This window comes from Emys orbicularis, chromosome 2 (assembly GCF_028017835.1).
Source record: "Emys orbicularis isolate rEmyOrb1 chromosome 2, rEmyOrb1.hap1, whole genome shotgun sequence".
Taxonomy (NCBI): domain Eukaryota; kingdom Metazoa; phylum Chordata; order Testudines; family Emydidae; genus Emys; species Emys orbicularis.
Window position 1 is genome coordinate 117,714,196 of NC_088684.1, and position 15,798 is coordinate 117,729,993.

General features: G+C 41.6%; 1 protein-coding gene across 1 annotated transcript in view; it reads right to left on the reverse strand.

The window, feature by feature from the left end:
- BMP6 (bone morphogenetic protein 6) overlaps positions 1-15,798 on the reverse strand; it is a 159,445-nt gene that overhangs the window by 6,545 nt on the left and 137,102 nt on the right. Inside the window, exons 3-4 of the mRNA XM_065397723.1 lie at positions 9,788-9,936; positions 7,965-8,162 (exon numbers count right to left, since the gene is read on the reverse strand). Coding sequence (XP_065253795.1) covers positions 7,965-8,162; positions 9,788-9,936 — 347 coding nt within the window. The remainder of the gene's footprint in view (positions 1-7,964; positions 8,163-9,787; positions 9,937-15,798) is intronic.

A 15,798-nucleotide genomic window follows, 5' to 3' on the forward strand; every position in this document is an offset into this window, starting at 1 on the left:
TAGATAAATGTCTATCAGGGATGGTCTAGACAGTATTTGGTCCTGCCATGAGGGCAGGGGACTGGACTCGATGACCTCTCGAGGTCCCTTCCAGTCCTAGAATCTATGTAAACTATGTAAGTCTTCTGAGAGCAAACACCTAGCCACAAAATGATTTTGAGTTAACATATTATGGGGGGAGGAGGGACTTTAAGATGATTTTGGTGCTCAGCATTAGTCTTCAATGAGAAATAAGCTCTTTGCTTAGGAAAAATGTGCAGGGCTTCTGCTGGTAACAAAGGAGGTGCTGAGCATGTGAAGGCCACCATCTTTGTGACATTTGTGGGTGGACAGAAATGAAAACATTCTTGCCTTTTGTCAAAAGTCGAGAGAAGATGGGTCTGAATCAAATGTAAAAAGGTGGAGGGCAGGAAGAGTGAGAGAATATGAATGAGAACAAAGGCAGAGTTCAAGCAAGAGAGGGCAGAAGCAAGAAATGCTAAATAAAAATTTCTATCAAGCACAGGCCGTCCTGAATTTTCTCTCTTATTGGATGAGGTCGTCACCACATGATGCCTCACTTATTGTTTATAAATCTATGTCACACTACTATGACCAATAACACATGTTATCTGATCCATGTCCCTGAAACAACCACCCCCTGCCTGCAAACACAAATTGTCCTATCTTCCTCCCTCTTCAAAACCTATTTTCTCTTGCTCTCCAACAATGGCTTCTATTCCTGAGCCCACTATGCTCCCCTCTCTTAGTTTCTATTTTAAAATATCAGAACATTTAAAGTTGCATGGTCTAGGACTCACATTTTCATTTGTTTAACTTTCATCCCGCCTTCTTACTTTCTCATCTCCATATTTGATGTTTGTCTAATTTGCACTTCAGGGCAGGGAACATTTGTTTTTTAGTCTCTTTAGAACATCAAACAAATGATAATGCTACATAAAACTAGGTTTATGAGATGTCCCAAGTGTTTAGGAACAGTCCCAATATTTGGGACTTTGTTTTATATAGGTGCCTATTACTCTCCACCCCCTGTACCAATTTTTCCACACTTGCTCTCTGCTCACCCTACTTAAAACTTCTAATAGCTAGCAATTCTCAAATCTATTATCATTGAATAGTGGCAGTTTAAAGGCTGGATCCGGGGGTTGGAAGCTCTAGACCTATTGAGCGGGTCCTCTTCATGAGAGTACAGTGGATTGGTCCACCCCTCCCTTCTGGGGGCCCTGTAGCTAAAGCACAAGACTGAGAGTCATCAGATTGGGTTCTACTCCCAGCTGTGCCTTAAATTTGCTGTGCGACCTTGAGCAAAATCACTCAACATCTGTGCCCCAGTTCCCCATCTGTAAACTGAGGATTCCACCACTTACATAATCTTAGCGTGTGGTGTGTTGTGAAGCTTGATGAATAGTTTGTAAAGTGCTCTGAGAGTTTATACGGAACTCGCAATTGAAACACACAGGAGTGATCTACTCTCCTCTTATGCCCCAGAGCCACACATTACCAATTGCAGGTGAGAAAGGCAGGACCTCATAGAGAGAGATCCACAGGTTTGGATAATTTAGGAAAGCTTTAGATAAGTAGCTAGAAGTTTGGATGGTTAGTTAAACAGGCCTCCATGCCAGAGTCTCATCAAACCTTAAACCCACATGAGTTTGGGGCCCTGCTCTTGGAGGTTCATCTAGGTCCCCTTTGGGTTTAGCGAGTCTGCCCCTGTGGTTTAATAGTTAATGCCAACTCAGTACTTCCAATGTGCTGTATTTTATCGCTTTGCAAGCTATTCTGTCTCAGACTGAAATTTAAGAAGCAATTCTTCATTTAAAAATACCTTCCAAGACAGCACAGTTGAGCAGCAGAGTTGAGGTGGCTTGTTTGCACTGAATGCTCCCTTAGTTCAACCCTAGAGAAGCTGAACACAAAACCAACTTTCTGGCGAGCACAGATGTCTCTTTTAAAGCTGGACACTGACATTTTTGTTGTTTAACGGGGAGGGAGTATATAGTCTGACCCTAATGATCTTCCTCCTACGAATACTTATGCACCAATCTTAGATTTCCTATAACTTCTCCCACGTTAAGTGCTGGCAGAGAATATATAAATATTTACTGAGGTTAATCCTTCTAAGAATACTCTGACTGCTCCCAAGGTGCCAGTTCACTGGATTCCACAGGATTATTAATTGCCACCATGCTTCTAAATGGCTTTGACAGAGGTCTCTGGGCCAGCCTCTTTCTCTCAGTGTTTGACTTAGGTGATTTGCCTAGATAAAGCTGGTGTAAACTGATCATGCAGTTAATAATAACCCACTTAACATGAAAGCCATCTGCTTGGGTGGGATAAGAAAAGATGACAGGTTTAAGTACACGCGCACATACACAGACAGATCAGAAGCAGAGAGGAGGTGGGAGAAGTGCAAGCTGTTCTGACTGTGCAAGGCACTCCAGCTGTAATGCAGCTTTCTCCATTGCATGGCTCTCTCCCTCACACACAGTCACCTCCAGTCTGATAACATGGATGAATGTTATACTAATGGGAGATTCTAGTGCAAGGCAATCATGTTATTCACAAGATGATACATCTGTGCCATCCTGGACATGTCCGGCCTTATTTGTTGTTTTTATTTAGTGATGCACTAGGAATTAAGTACAAAATTCAGTTCTCAAACACGCATGCATTTTTCCTCCTGAAAGTGAAAGGAGCTGTGTGCTTCGGGGGGGCACTGCACTGGAAATGTGTTCCCTGACGTTCTAATGTTCCCCAGAGGGTACCTACCATGGCCTCTGTGCCTGAAACAGAGGAATGCCAAAATGGGTGTCACATGGGTTAAATTCAAAGTGGGAACTGTTGGCAATAGCCAGAAAATCTTTCAGTGTGACCATTTACAATCTCAGGAAGGTCTTGGGAGCATTCTGTGAGTGTGCTTACCTTAATGGAGATCCCCTAATGATAACACGCTGTTCTGTAGCAAGATCAAAGAGACAACACTTTGCCCTCTGAAGATCCACTACGGAATAAATTCATTAGGACCCTGATCAGACAGCAGAAACACAAGTATGTTTCTGACAGTCGCCATAACTTCCGGTTAAAATTAGAGTCTGCATGGTCTTTGGGAGTCAGACCTAAATATACTGTAAGTGAATTGCTTAGCTTTCGACTCTGATCCTGACAGATGATACGGTTTTAGATGAAAGGATATGCAAGCCCCTCCTACAGCCAGGTATGCAGAGAGACCACCCTCGCCCCCCAGTGCTTTAAGGCAATAGCTGGTGTACAGTTCTCTGCCTTGGCACACAGAAAATACTTATTCCTCAACCCTCCCCCCTTCCCCTGCCAGTGCATCCTCTCTTCTGCAAAAGGACAGTGTTTGGCCCCAAGCATAGATTGATGGAGGATCTCATGTCAAAGCAAATACACATCTGTGTACATTAGGACTTTCTCCCCATAAATTCAGTTCTGCTTTATAGGTCATAACATGTTTATAATACAGAGGAACTAACGTTCTTGGAGGGAAAAAACACCCTTTTCTTTAGGTTCTTATACCATACCCATCACCTGGGTACTGAGTCCTGAACAACATATGAACATCAGAGAAAGCACATGAAGGCCCCAATCCTGTATTTGATAGCACAGGAGCAGACAGCTGTGCCTGCATGGAGCCCCACTGATTTCAATAGGGCTCAGTGCCAACACAGCCGTGCACGTCATGAACTATCAGTTGCAGGACTGGGGCCTTGAGGATTGAGATGCATGTGACAAAATCATTATGCACTCTGATTGAAACTGACAAGCTCCTTGCCAGTAGTGGGGGTAAGTACGGGAAAAGGTGCAATCCACTATAAAGACACCAAACCAAACATGTTAAGACTAAGTTGTTGAATGTATCAACTTCACCAGGCCTGGCAACTTCTCAGCTGCCGTTTTAAACACTGATCAGAAGTTGTGGTAAGAGGGTGCGGGGAAGCAGAGAAACCAAAGGGGAGAATGAGAAGAGAATCATAAGAGGAAGAAAGCAACCCCAAAGATAATACATTACCCTGGAAATGGACTCGAAGGAACTAGCCTAGTGACATGAACTCACCATTACGTCCAGATGTGACAGTGCTTTACATCGGAGGCTCCATAATGCTAGGAGATCTCAGGATAGCAGGAGAGCACAGGGTGGAGAGGAAGCCTTGGCTCTGAAATCTCCTGAACTTTGGTCCATTTACACCATCATCTTTTCTTTAAGAATTTAGACCTAGTTCAGCAAGGTGCTCAAAACACGTGCCTAACTTTAAGCAGGTGAGTCATCCTAGTGACTTCAATGGGACTGGTCATCTACTTACATCACTAAGACCTGCTTAAAGTTAGGCATGTAGGTAAGTACCTTGCTGAACCAGGGGCCTTAGCTTAGTGAACTACCTATTCTATTCTCCTCACAAGCCTTTAAAAAAAGATCCATGTAACAGAGTTTGCAGAAGAAGAAAAAAAGTCTGAAATTACATGAGATTCAATACTGTTGAGAGCCATTAGAGTTTAACCGGCTGGGATGGTAACCCTCAAAGTTTGCTATCGCACCTAGGGTGACATCCAGGGCTACATTCTCCTTCTGTACCCATGGGACAGTCTCATTGCATGTCAATACATGAGAAAAGTGCAGGGGCATGATTGCAAAGATTTTTTTTTTTAAACCATAGCTTTTAAACCTTTCACTATTAATCATGGACCAAACCATAAAGCACTCCCTGTGTAGTCATTAGATTCTATCATCTTAACACAGGCTATTAAATCAACCCTGGATTAGGAACAATAGACTAACAGTACTACACTAGAAAGAATTTCTCTCTTTCTTTTTCAAATAAGCCAACCAACATCTCAGTTTTAATTTTTCCCTTTTTTTGAAAATCCACAAAGGTTCAACATTACCTTGTTGACTACTAGTCTGCCAAACCCCAGGTTTTAAATTAAAGTTGGCTTGAGCTAAAGTGCTCAAAAAAGCACTTGAAACCACAAAATGACTAGTTATTTTTTCCCTTTTGTTATTTTATAATCTGAGTGGTTATAGTCAGAAAAGCGATTAGGTAAAAACATCCCCCTTTTGCCCAATATATCTGCTCCCTCTGGGGCTTTGAATCGTATCTTCTGATTTTAAAGTAGTAAAAGCTTGTTTTTGTCAGCCAGCTCTGCAGAGTTAATGGCAGTGAAAGTGGAGTCTATTCTGCCTCAAATGTCATCAGCACGAAATATCAGCCAATTTCCAATTCTAGAATGAGACTCTGCACTTAACGTTTCAAATGTGCTGTACAAACATTAACAGCCCTCACATCATCATTGAGAGGGAATGAAACACCTGGCTCTATCTGAATATCTTAATTATACACTTTGTGCTAAATGGCTGAGCCTACTGCTTTTAAAATCTGTATGAATAAGATGTGCTTACTTACATTACTGGGGGCAAATTGATCACAAGGGTAACCTAGTGAACAAGCATGACACATACTTTTGCAAACAGTCACTGAGGAACTAAAGCTGGTCCCAATGGAGCCAAGTCCAATGATTATACCTGTGGGATTGGATGTGGCTTCTTAAAGGGGATACAGCCTTACAGCCCTGCATGGTGGAAGCTAAAGCACAGTATGCAAGCAAGTTATGATTATCAGGGCTGATGAAACGCCAATATGTTAATGCACTCTTGAGCAAGTGACCCCAGAGAGAGAATTCTTGGATTCACACACACACACACACACACACACACACACACCCTCCATCCCTCCAGAGCACTAACATCAGATGGGCTGGAGGCAGCTGGCTGAGAACGTTCTCACCTTCTGATATAAAGCTTTCATTGTACCTAACCTGTATTCCTGTAAGTAAACTTTCAATCATGTTAGCTCAGCTTTTCACAGCGATTAGGCTTTGTTTAGGATTTCTCTCATTATCTGTGTAACATAAACATTGCTTTTATTTAAGTAACTGGAATTGGCAGGGTAGGTTATTGCATGGGGATGCTTATAGTCTGGGGTGGGTGGGGATTGCTCTTTGAGTAGGAAACTGGCCTTTGACCTTAAGGAAGGCAGAAGCAGGCAAGGGATTTGCAGTGCCCTCCCTGAAACAATGCAGCTGCAAACCAATGGGTTCCCCCTACAGACTTCCCAATTCTCCTACCAGCCTGCAAAGAAAATACCTAGTCTATGAGGAAATCCCTGTCTGATTGGCTGAAGTGGAAGCATAGGGGAAAGAAGCCAATCAGAGCTCCCGCACATGCTGATGGATAGCCTAATTGTCATTAATGGTAATGATAATGGTTACAACCCTATTGCAGGTCACCTTTTAGTACACGCTTTTAGGATTCTAAAAGTTAATGTAGCATGTGGGTTCTTCCTAGCAACTGGCCGCAAGTTACTGGGCTCAATACAGGGTAACTGGCTAAAATGTAATGGCCTGTGATATTCAGGAGTAGATGAGCTAATGGTCCCTTCTAGCCTTAAACTCCACTATCTATGAATTATATTTTAAGCACAAATTCAAAACCCAGTCTAGCTGTTACAGCAAAACAGGGAGTACATGGACGTTTCTAAATCACTATCATGTGTGTGCACTGTTGTCTCCAAGGAGCCCACTGACTGACATTAGTTAAGTTTCAATAACATTCACTAAGTTTCACAGTTTTTTCTGAAGATAAATGAATCTATTGTGAGTTTATTTTGGAGTACAGTAAAAAAAGCTAAGGCGTTTACTGTGAAAGAAGGGGGCAGTATAAGCAAAATAATCAATCTCAATTGCTGCAGAAATGCTACAGTTTGATCAGGGAGCAAAAGAGATGCTCAGTACATTCACCAAAAATATATCCTAAAAAGGAAGGACTTTCAGCTTTATGATATGATGCAGAGCTGGTTGGAAAACAAAAGATATTTCCTCAATTTTCATCCAAATTTCAGAATTTTCCAACCAGTTTCAATGAGACAGCAAATGCTTTTCTCTTAAGCCCGTTCTTCAACCATTCCTATATGGCTTACAACTCATGCCAGTTAAGAGGTAGGCAAGACTGCATGTTCAAGCTAGACTTTTTTAAAACGAACAAAATACCATTAACTGATGGAAAGATGGGGATATATTGCAAAATTTTAAAAATAAAAAGTCAACACTGGTGATGAGATGCCTGAGATCAAATTTAAATCTGTTAGCTCTGCCTTTGTATCATCGAGCAGCTCTAACAAGAGTTTAAAAGGCACACCCCATCCTTCCGTGTGCACAACTCACTTTCACACTGAGAAACCAGCAGAATATTGCCTTGAAGTCTAGCCTAATAATGTGATTCTTAGGGTAAAAACTGCACTATACTACTGTGCTTTTTCTGAATTAAAGAAGAGAATCCATCATTGCTTCTTAGTCAGACCTGGACTAAAAATGCACGCACGGAGTGGTGTAAATGGTAGTGTTTCAGTACTTAGAGATGTTTAATATCTGATATTTCATGCCAGCAGCATACTTCTAGGCAAATCATAGAATATCAGGGTTGGAAGGGACCTCAGGAGATCATCTAGTCCAACCCGCTGCTCAAAGCAGGACCAATCCCCAATTAGATTTTTGCCCCATATCCCTAAATGGCCCCCTCAAGGATTGAACTCACAACCCTGGGTTTAGCAGGCCAATGCTCAAACCACTGAGCTATCCCTCCCCCCGTTACTCTGCAGCAGATCACTGGTCCAAAGGATCGGAGATGAAATCGTGGCCTCATTGAAATCAATGGCACTGATTTAAATGAGGCCAGGATTTCACCCATGGACTTAGGAAGTCCCTAGTAAAAGCAAATGTTACATGAACATTCTTCTCTCAGGCTCTTGTAAATGTAGCCTGCTCCTCTGTGCTTATTTCATTTTATTTTGGCCATGACCCTTTTGTGCTTTTTCACATATCAAAGCAAATGGAAGATCTTAGAAGAGAAAAGATGTCTGATCTCCAGAGAAAAGAGATGTTGCAAAAATTACCTGTAACACTCGATACCCTGGAAACATCTTGAGACTGAGTGGAGCGGTTTCGATTCTGCTGCCTGCGCCTGCTTGTGGCTGACCTAGTGGTCCGAACATGAACCTCACTCACTTTGAAAAAGGCCACCATGAAAGGCTGCTTGTCGTAAGGGCCATTTCGGCCGATCAGGCCTGCTGCTCTAGGGTTTACATTGAGACCTTCAAATGGAACAAAAAAAAAAAAAAAAGGTGTGTTAAAAAATCAACACAGTCTTGAATAGTTTTTGCTAGCAACACAGACACAGCTGCTCCCCTTCTTTTCTGTTCTCTCTCCTCCTTTACCCCCTCCACCATAGCCTGTTGTCTTCTTCATGACATTCTCTAACTTGGACTGTGAGCTCTTCAGAGCAAAGACGTTTTGAATTCTTATAGCATCTCTAACGCTGTGTATAGGCATTGGTATATTACACATATATAATTAAATGCCTAAATCTGTTGTAAAATTAGTGATGACACTTCTGAGCCACCAAGAATAGAGACATTAAGGAGAAAACCCTGGGAAATTTTGAGGTAAAAAAGGCTGGATACCTTTCCCATAAAGAGCTTAGAGTTCGGGCATAGCATCATATCAGTAGCTCATACAGATAGGTGGACACTAGCATCCCACATTTCTTTTGGCAAAACAGACACAGGACAGTCTCTGATCTCTTGCTTGAGTTTTAGGGAGGAACTCCAAATAGGATGAAGAAAATGGAAAAAAGTGGAAGGCAGACATGATTCCACACCACTCCATGTTGTCATTCCCTTTTTACATTCTCTTACGTCTCCTCCTTCCCCATCTTCCATCCTTTTCTTCCACCTTCCCACCACCAACCTCCCTTTTTCCATCTTTCAAAGTTCCCATGGATTGTAAACGTTACTGTTTCTTCTGCAGCTCTCAGTCCCACAGTCCGCAAAGCCATTCCCACAAGTGGAATCTGATAAATTGCATCTCATGGTTAGAGTACTACACTGGGAGACAAACTCATGGGTTCTATCCTCAGTTGTGCTACTGACACTCCATGTCATGCTGGACAAGCTGCATCTGTGCATCAGTTTCTCCATCTGTAAACTGATTACCATAATACTTCCGTACCCCACAGCACTATTGCAAGGCTTAATTAGGATTTGTAATGTGGATCACAAGCCTTAGTGCTTTTCATTCATGTTAGTGAAAATTCTGCTGCTGCTTCTTTCTGGAGGCAATGCTTTTATCAGCAACTGATGGACTGAAGGCAGTGGGTGAAATCCTGGCTTCACTGGAGTCAATGATAGATGTGCTTTACCCTCTGATGTTTTTAGGGCCAGCTCAGTAGTAGGAGGGATTCTGGGGTGGCAGAAACAACAATTGCAGCAAATCTAGCATCAGTTTTAAAGCCATTGCACATCTTAAATGTGGACCTCTTTTTAAAAAAAGTTACACTGGAAAATGTTTCCATCAGTTTGAAACAATAAAACTTATTTGGCTGGATTTTCAGAGGGGAGCGTCAGAAATGGAGAGCAGCTGCAAACTAGGCCACTTGTGTATGGGGAAAGTGGCATTCCTATGGGCTAACTATGACAGGATCTACATATGTAATACATACAACAGAAAGAACTCATTTTAGAGAGATACATAGAAGACCAGACAGACAGACAGTAAGTAGCCTTCAATCTGTGCATTTGAATGCATTGCCTAGTCTATCACATCACAGTTGTACGCTTGGATACATTACCCAGACCATCACATTAGGGCTGATGGCTATAAACAATTAACAAAGACAATCACCTGCCAGATGAATCAAGTAAGTTGGTCTGTAACCTACCATCCCTGGTCACCACACTCAGCTGGAGCCCCATGTTGTGCTGAGGGTTCATCACCCACATGTTACTGGTGGCAGTGATGTCAAACTCCAGCCAGCCTTCTTCTGAGGCCCACACTGCTCTGGTATCCAGCAGAAACAGATCAGAATCTCTGCAAAAGAGAACAGGAACATGAGGGGGGTTCCAGATTTCCCCACGCGCTTCCACTAGCACTGTAGTGGGAAGAGTCGAAATTAAAATATTGCTCATTTGTTACTATAATTTCACCATGAAAAGGCATGTGCTTCTGCACATAAAGTTCAAAATGTTACAAAAATGTAGCTGTTTTCTAGGCTTGTGGAACCCATGCCAGCTACAGAAATGCTAATACTTAGGATTGGGTGTTGGTAACTGGATTTTAAGCCTTACCCCAGTGAGGCCTGAATGTAAATAGAGTCTAGATTGTACAGCGGCCAAAAGTTATTACCATGTCTCTCTGTTTCCTAATATGTATCCCTATTTATGTAAACGGCTACAATTCTTATGTATGATGAGCCAATATTGCAACATTAATTTGGATCTCTGACACCAATCCTCTCACTATTTCTTTTGCAAAAACACATTACAATTAATAAGAGCATAAGGAAAGTGAGAAAACAGGCTACCTGTCCCCCTTTTCCCATCAAAGATTAATTACAGAAAAAGTTTTGTTTGAGTTACATTTTATTTTTGGCCAAATGCTATGTCATATTGCCCAGTAGTTTGGTTTACATGAGATCACACATGGAAAAATAAGCGCGTCAGTATATTGGGGCTCTTAGTGCAGCTACTTTTTATAGTGGAAAGGCTTTGCTCCTCCCTCTGCTAGTAACCACACTCTGGTTGACTCAGCAGCCTTTCCCACAGGAGTCTTTGCATCCTCCCTTCCAATGGGAAAAGTGTTTCAGGGGAAATTCTGTGACCTTCACCTCCAGTAGCAGCAAGTGGTGGGGCTGGTTAGCTGCTGTATGCTTTGGAAAAACTCTATGGTTGCAAGATTTGGGATTCACCAGGCATGCTGTGTACCCTGGAGCACAACAACTATAGAGGGATTAACTGCTGAATCAGCCCAGAGTCTTAATAAATCTTCCAGATTGGTCCCAGGCACCCTCTGAAGTGGGCTACACAGGTGCAAGTGGGTCCTCTTAGTCCCTGCGCTCCGTCTCTCCTCTGAACTTCCCTCTTCAATCTGCTTCCTGTAAACCATCTCTGCCCTCCTCCACCCTAACATGCTTCCGCCTGCCTTCCTCTAACCCCCAAACCCTAAATAACTGACACATTACTTCCACCCAAAACAAATGTGTTTGGTCACAAAACTATTCGGAAACATGTACGGAGCAAACCTACGCTTTCACAAACACTCATAAAACATCAAATTAACACGGAACATGGACAGATCACGCTGAAATTCAGGGCCTGATTTGCCACAATCTTGCATTTTAGGAAACCTTTTACATATGTGTGGAGTGAGTGAAAAGTGGTGTAAAATGTGACCAAATCAAAATTCTCCATTTTACACAATGCTAGCTTTTTACACCCACTTTGCACAGGTATGCATGGTCACAGAAGGCGAAAAAAACACTAGAAAAATCAGGCTGTTCAATTCAACTAATTGTTCACAAATAGGTTTACAGATTATTCAATAGGCCTGAGTCAATTTTTTAAATTGTAAAACAAAAAAATTCCTCTAAAATTTCTCACCATTTTCCAGCCAGTGTTATACCAATAGAATAAAAACCAGCAGGATTTTATTAAGAGGGATACAGCAAAGATGCCACATTTATTGTAAATATAATGGTAAAGCAAAAGATAAAAGTAAACAATGTTGTTTGACTACTTATTCCTATCACTACTTATTCCTTATACACACACACACACACACACACATTATATATATATATATATACACACACACACACACACACACACACATATATATATTCATTTACACAATCATTTATTTAAGTTCTGTATAGGTGTTATAGTTACCAGCCTAGAAGTTGCTCATGCCAAGTTACTGGCCAGGTATCTTGGTCATGAGGATGGAAAACTAACATAGGAATTAATTCCTATAAGAATGGACTCTTAAGACTGAGGATTTTGAGTCTCTGGTTCTGCTGCCAGCCTCCAGGAGCATCAGGTGCACCTGACACAGACTCGGCTCCATCCTCATGACCAAGATACCTGGCCAGTAACTTGGCATGAGCAACTTCTAGGCTGGTAACTATAACACCTATACAGAACTTAAATAAATGATTGTGTAAATGAATATATATATGTGTGTGTGTGTGTGTATAAGGAATAAGTAGTGATAGGAATTAGTAGTCAAACAACGTTGTTTACTTTTATCTTTTGCTTTACCATTATATTTACAATAAATGTGGCATCTTTGCCTTATCCCTCTTAATAAGATCCTGCTGGTTTTTATTCTATTGGTATAACACCAGCACCACTATTCCACTAGCTCTTCTCCTTGGTACAGGTTTATGAAGCCAACTATTGAAGTATTATTCCACAGATGTTATAGGTGACACTAGTAGAAGCACCTATAGTTAAGGTAGCTTGATACTTACCACTATAAGGCCTGTTTTCAGCTGTTGTAACTTTATCAAAATAACAACTTGTGCTGACATTTTAATTTTCAGCAAAAAAAAAAAAAAAAAAAATGGTTTAGCTGTTTCCAGGAACAAAATTAGGAGAAAATGTTTTCCTCATGTTAAAAAATGTTTCCAGTCATTTCATAGAGAAGCCCTAACACTTCATGCTTTGGAGCGAGGATTTGAAATTTGGCAGAGGCCTGCTCTAAGTAGGGATGTGCCTTTTGCTCTCCCTGTGAAAATTTACCAAAATTTGTCCATGCTCAGTAAAGACTCAGCCTTTAGCAGCTAAATTCTCTGAAGAGTCCATCTGCACCAATGATGCTTCATCTCCACATAGCTCCTACATGGCAATCTGACTGTTTGCATGCCATCCCCACAGAGCATGCACCGGCATATGGCTACACGGCAGAGCAGAACTTTCCCTGCAATTGCTCCTCCTGTCAGTTGAAGGCCACTGTGGATCCAGGTCCCAAAACTACAAGCAGCCTCTCCTGTGCTTTCAGGCTCCCCTGCTGGCATCCAGGCAGCATGGAGAAGAAAGTCTAACTGAAATGCAGAAGGGTGAGGAGTGAGACAGACTGAGAAAGGGACAAGCTGGAGTGGTCAGGCTTGGGGAGGATGGGAACAGAAAGGGGTCTGTAACCACTACAGCACATTCCCCTCAAGAAACCAGTATTAAGCCCAGGATTCCCAAGTCTCAACATTCCTCTGCGGTCTGAAAATATCTGTGAAACCCACTGGCACAATGTGCATCTGTCTCATCATCCTCCTATGGTCACAGATCCCCATAGAGAATAATAACCTACTACTACCACCAATTATTCTGTAAGCTCAAATGGCGGAGGTCTGTGTGGCAAATCTAAAGGTTCTAACCCTGCTGATAGCTCATAGGGTGAGGGGGGATAAATATGGTTCTCCATGAGTAATTTTCTACATTTTTGCAAAAGCAAACTGAAAAACCTCACCAATGTTAAGATTGTACAATCAAGCACTTGAAACTTAAGAAATGCCAAAAATAAGGTTGCCTGCGCAGCCTTAATTTTGTCCCTGTCTGTGTAAGCATGATGATTGCTCAGGAATTAATCAGGGTTGTGTAGCGAACGAGGCCGCTGTCCGTAAGCTCCTTGCCTCATTTACGGAAGAAGTTGGAAGGTGTGTAGTGAATGAGGCAGGGGATTGCAGGAAGAGAAAGGAAGGTCTGATGGTTAAGGCAGCTGAAAGCTGCCCTGGGGAACAGGATTCTATCCCTACCTCTGCCACAGAATAGTCACTGAAGCCAAATTTTTCACAGGTGGCCACTAAATATGTTTTCCTCATTTCCTGGGTGCCCAACTTTGTGGAAGCGCTGAACACTCACAGCTGCAATTGAAGTCAATTGAGCCCAGTTCTGAATATATGAAGTGCTGCAAAATGCTAAATACTCAGAAAAGTTAGGCCCTTAACCATCTCAAATTGGGCACCCAAAATTAGTGGACATGTTTTACTTTAATCTGTCGGTGCCTCGGTTCCTCATTTGTAAAATTGGGGTAGTGAAGATTGATTAAGGTTTGGTGAAACACTCAGATTCTATCATGAGGAGTGCTATAAAAAAAGCCCATGAGAAATATTCATTCGGTCTTTAGAGCAGGGCTTTGAATAGTGTGCCAGGAGTAAGGCCTTGGGCCACACATTGAACAATGAGGATAAAACAAAATAGTCAATAGCTAGCCATTCAGTGAGCACCGTCCATCCTGTGCCGTGAATGAGGTAGGGGTCCTGTGGAAAAAAGTAGTTTGTGACCATATTATTAAAAACTGTATCGTACTTTTTGCATTTAGGAGCAACAGAAAGGTAGGAATGGATAGGGGACATGGACCAGGCAGAGAAGACTGGAGGGGAGCGAAAGAGAAAGACTGTTAGTGGAGAGTCAGAAATGGGCAAGAGGTGGTCTGAGCAAGCTACCTATGACCTGATAAGAAAGAATGTCTACAGCACAGACTCAAGACAGACAGAATCTGATGCTATCACTAATCCACGCACAAACTTCTCTTCATTTCAAGGATACTATGTAGTCTCCTGCATATGTAGAGAAAGAGGACTTTTGAATTCAGTATATAGAAGTGAAGTTCCAACACCATAATGAACCATTTATTAACACTTAGTTAAATTGTCCCTAGTATTTTATATCCATAAACAGTTCTCGTTTTCTGCATTTACACTGTGCTCATCATCACTGTGATATCTGAGAACTTAATCAAGATTTTAATCATACTTAATACTCAAACTCCTGCAAGTAGTTAATTCAGTAATGTTTGTGCAGCCCATTAAACACGTAAAACACTGTATAAGTGATAGGTTTGTATTATTATGGGGAAGTAAATAAATGGGGGGAACTGGGGCAGTGAGGTGAAGTGATTTTTCCCAAGACTACACTGCAAGCCGACTGGAGAGATGAGAGTCAGGAATTCCTCACTTAGTTAGGAGCTCATTCCTCTAGACCTCACTTTATGGGTCTGACTCAAAACCCACTGAAGTAAATGGGAGTGTTTCCATAGCCTCCAGCTGACTTTGGATCAGGCCCTGCGAACAAAGGTCAAGACAACAATTGCAAGTGGCTGAAAGAATCACACAGTCTAAGGGAGAAGTATGATTTGTCTGTGTGAATCATAAATTTTGCCCTAACTCCAGTACTCTGGAAGCGAATCCATTTATAAATATCCAGATATAAATATCAACTATAGCTACTATTCTTAACACCAGAATCCTGGCCATGTAGTCAGGGCATTTATGGGAGGAATAGTTTGCATCTAATTATGGTGTTTTCCCCTGTAATTAAATATTTCGTTAGCGAAAAACTCAATAAACCTTTCAACAAAATGTCTGTGGGTGTTAATTCATTTTAATTATTTAACTAAACACTAATTAGCTTATATTTCAGTCAAGTGGTTAATCTTTGTTACTATAGTTAGTGAAATTGCCAGATTAAAATAATTTCTCTCTGTCCTGAGTACACATTATAACATGGAATTTTGCCACAGGAAAAACACCAGTGCTATAAAAAGCTGAATTTTACGAAGTATATATTGGAAAAAGGTTTTCTGTTTTCCCAACAGTCCTCTTTATCCCTCCGCGTCCCGTCCCTCCCCCCCACCCCCAACTAGGCAGAAGTTTTCCCAAGAAAGCAGTGAGAATAAATAGAGCTCTCACCTTCAAACGACTAAGTTAAAGGCCTCTTATTTTAATTACGGATGAGGAACAACATTTTTGGCTCAGCTTCAAAGCTCACAAGTACCCAGGTGTTTAAGGGATTGTTACGCATTGACAGCCATTTACTGAGGCATTAGTTACTATAAGTCCCTAAAACTTTCTTCAGCTGAACATTTTTATTTACTTTTCTTCAAAGACAAGTTGACATA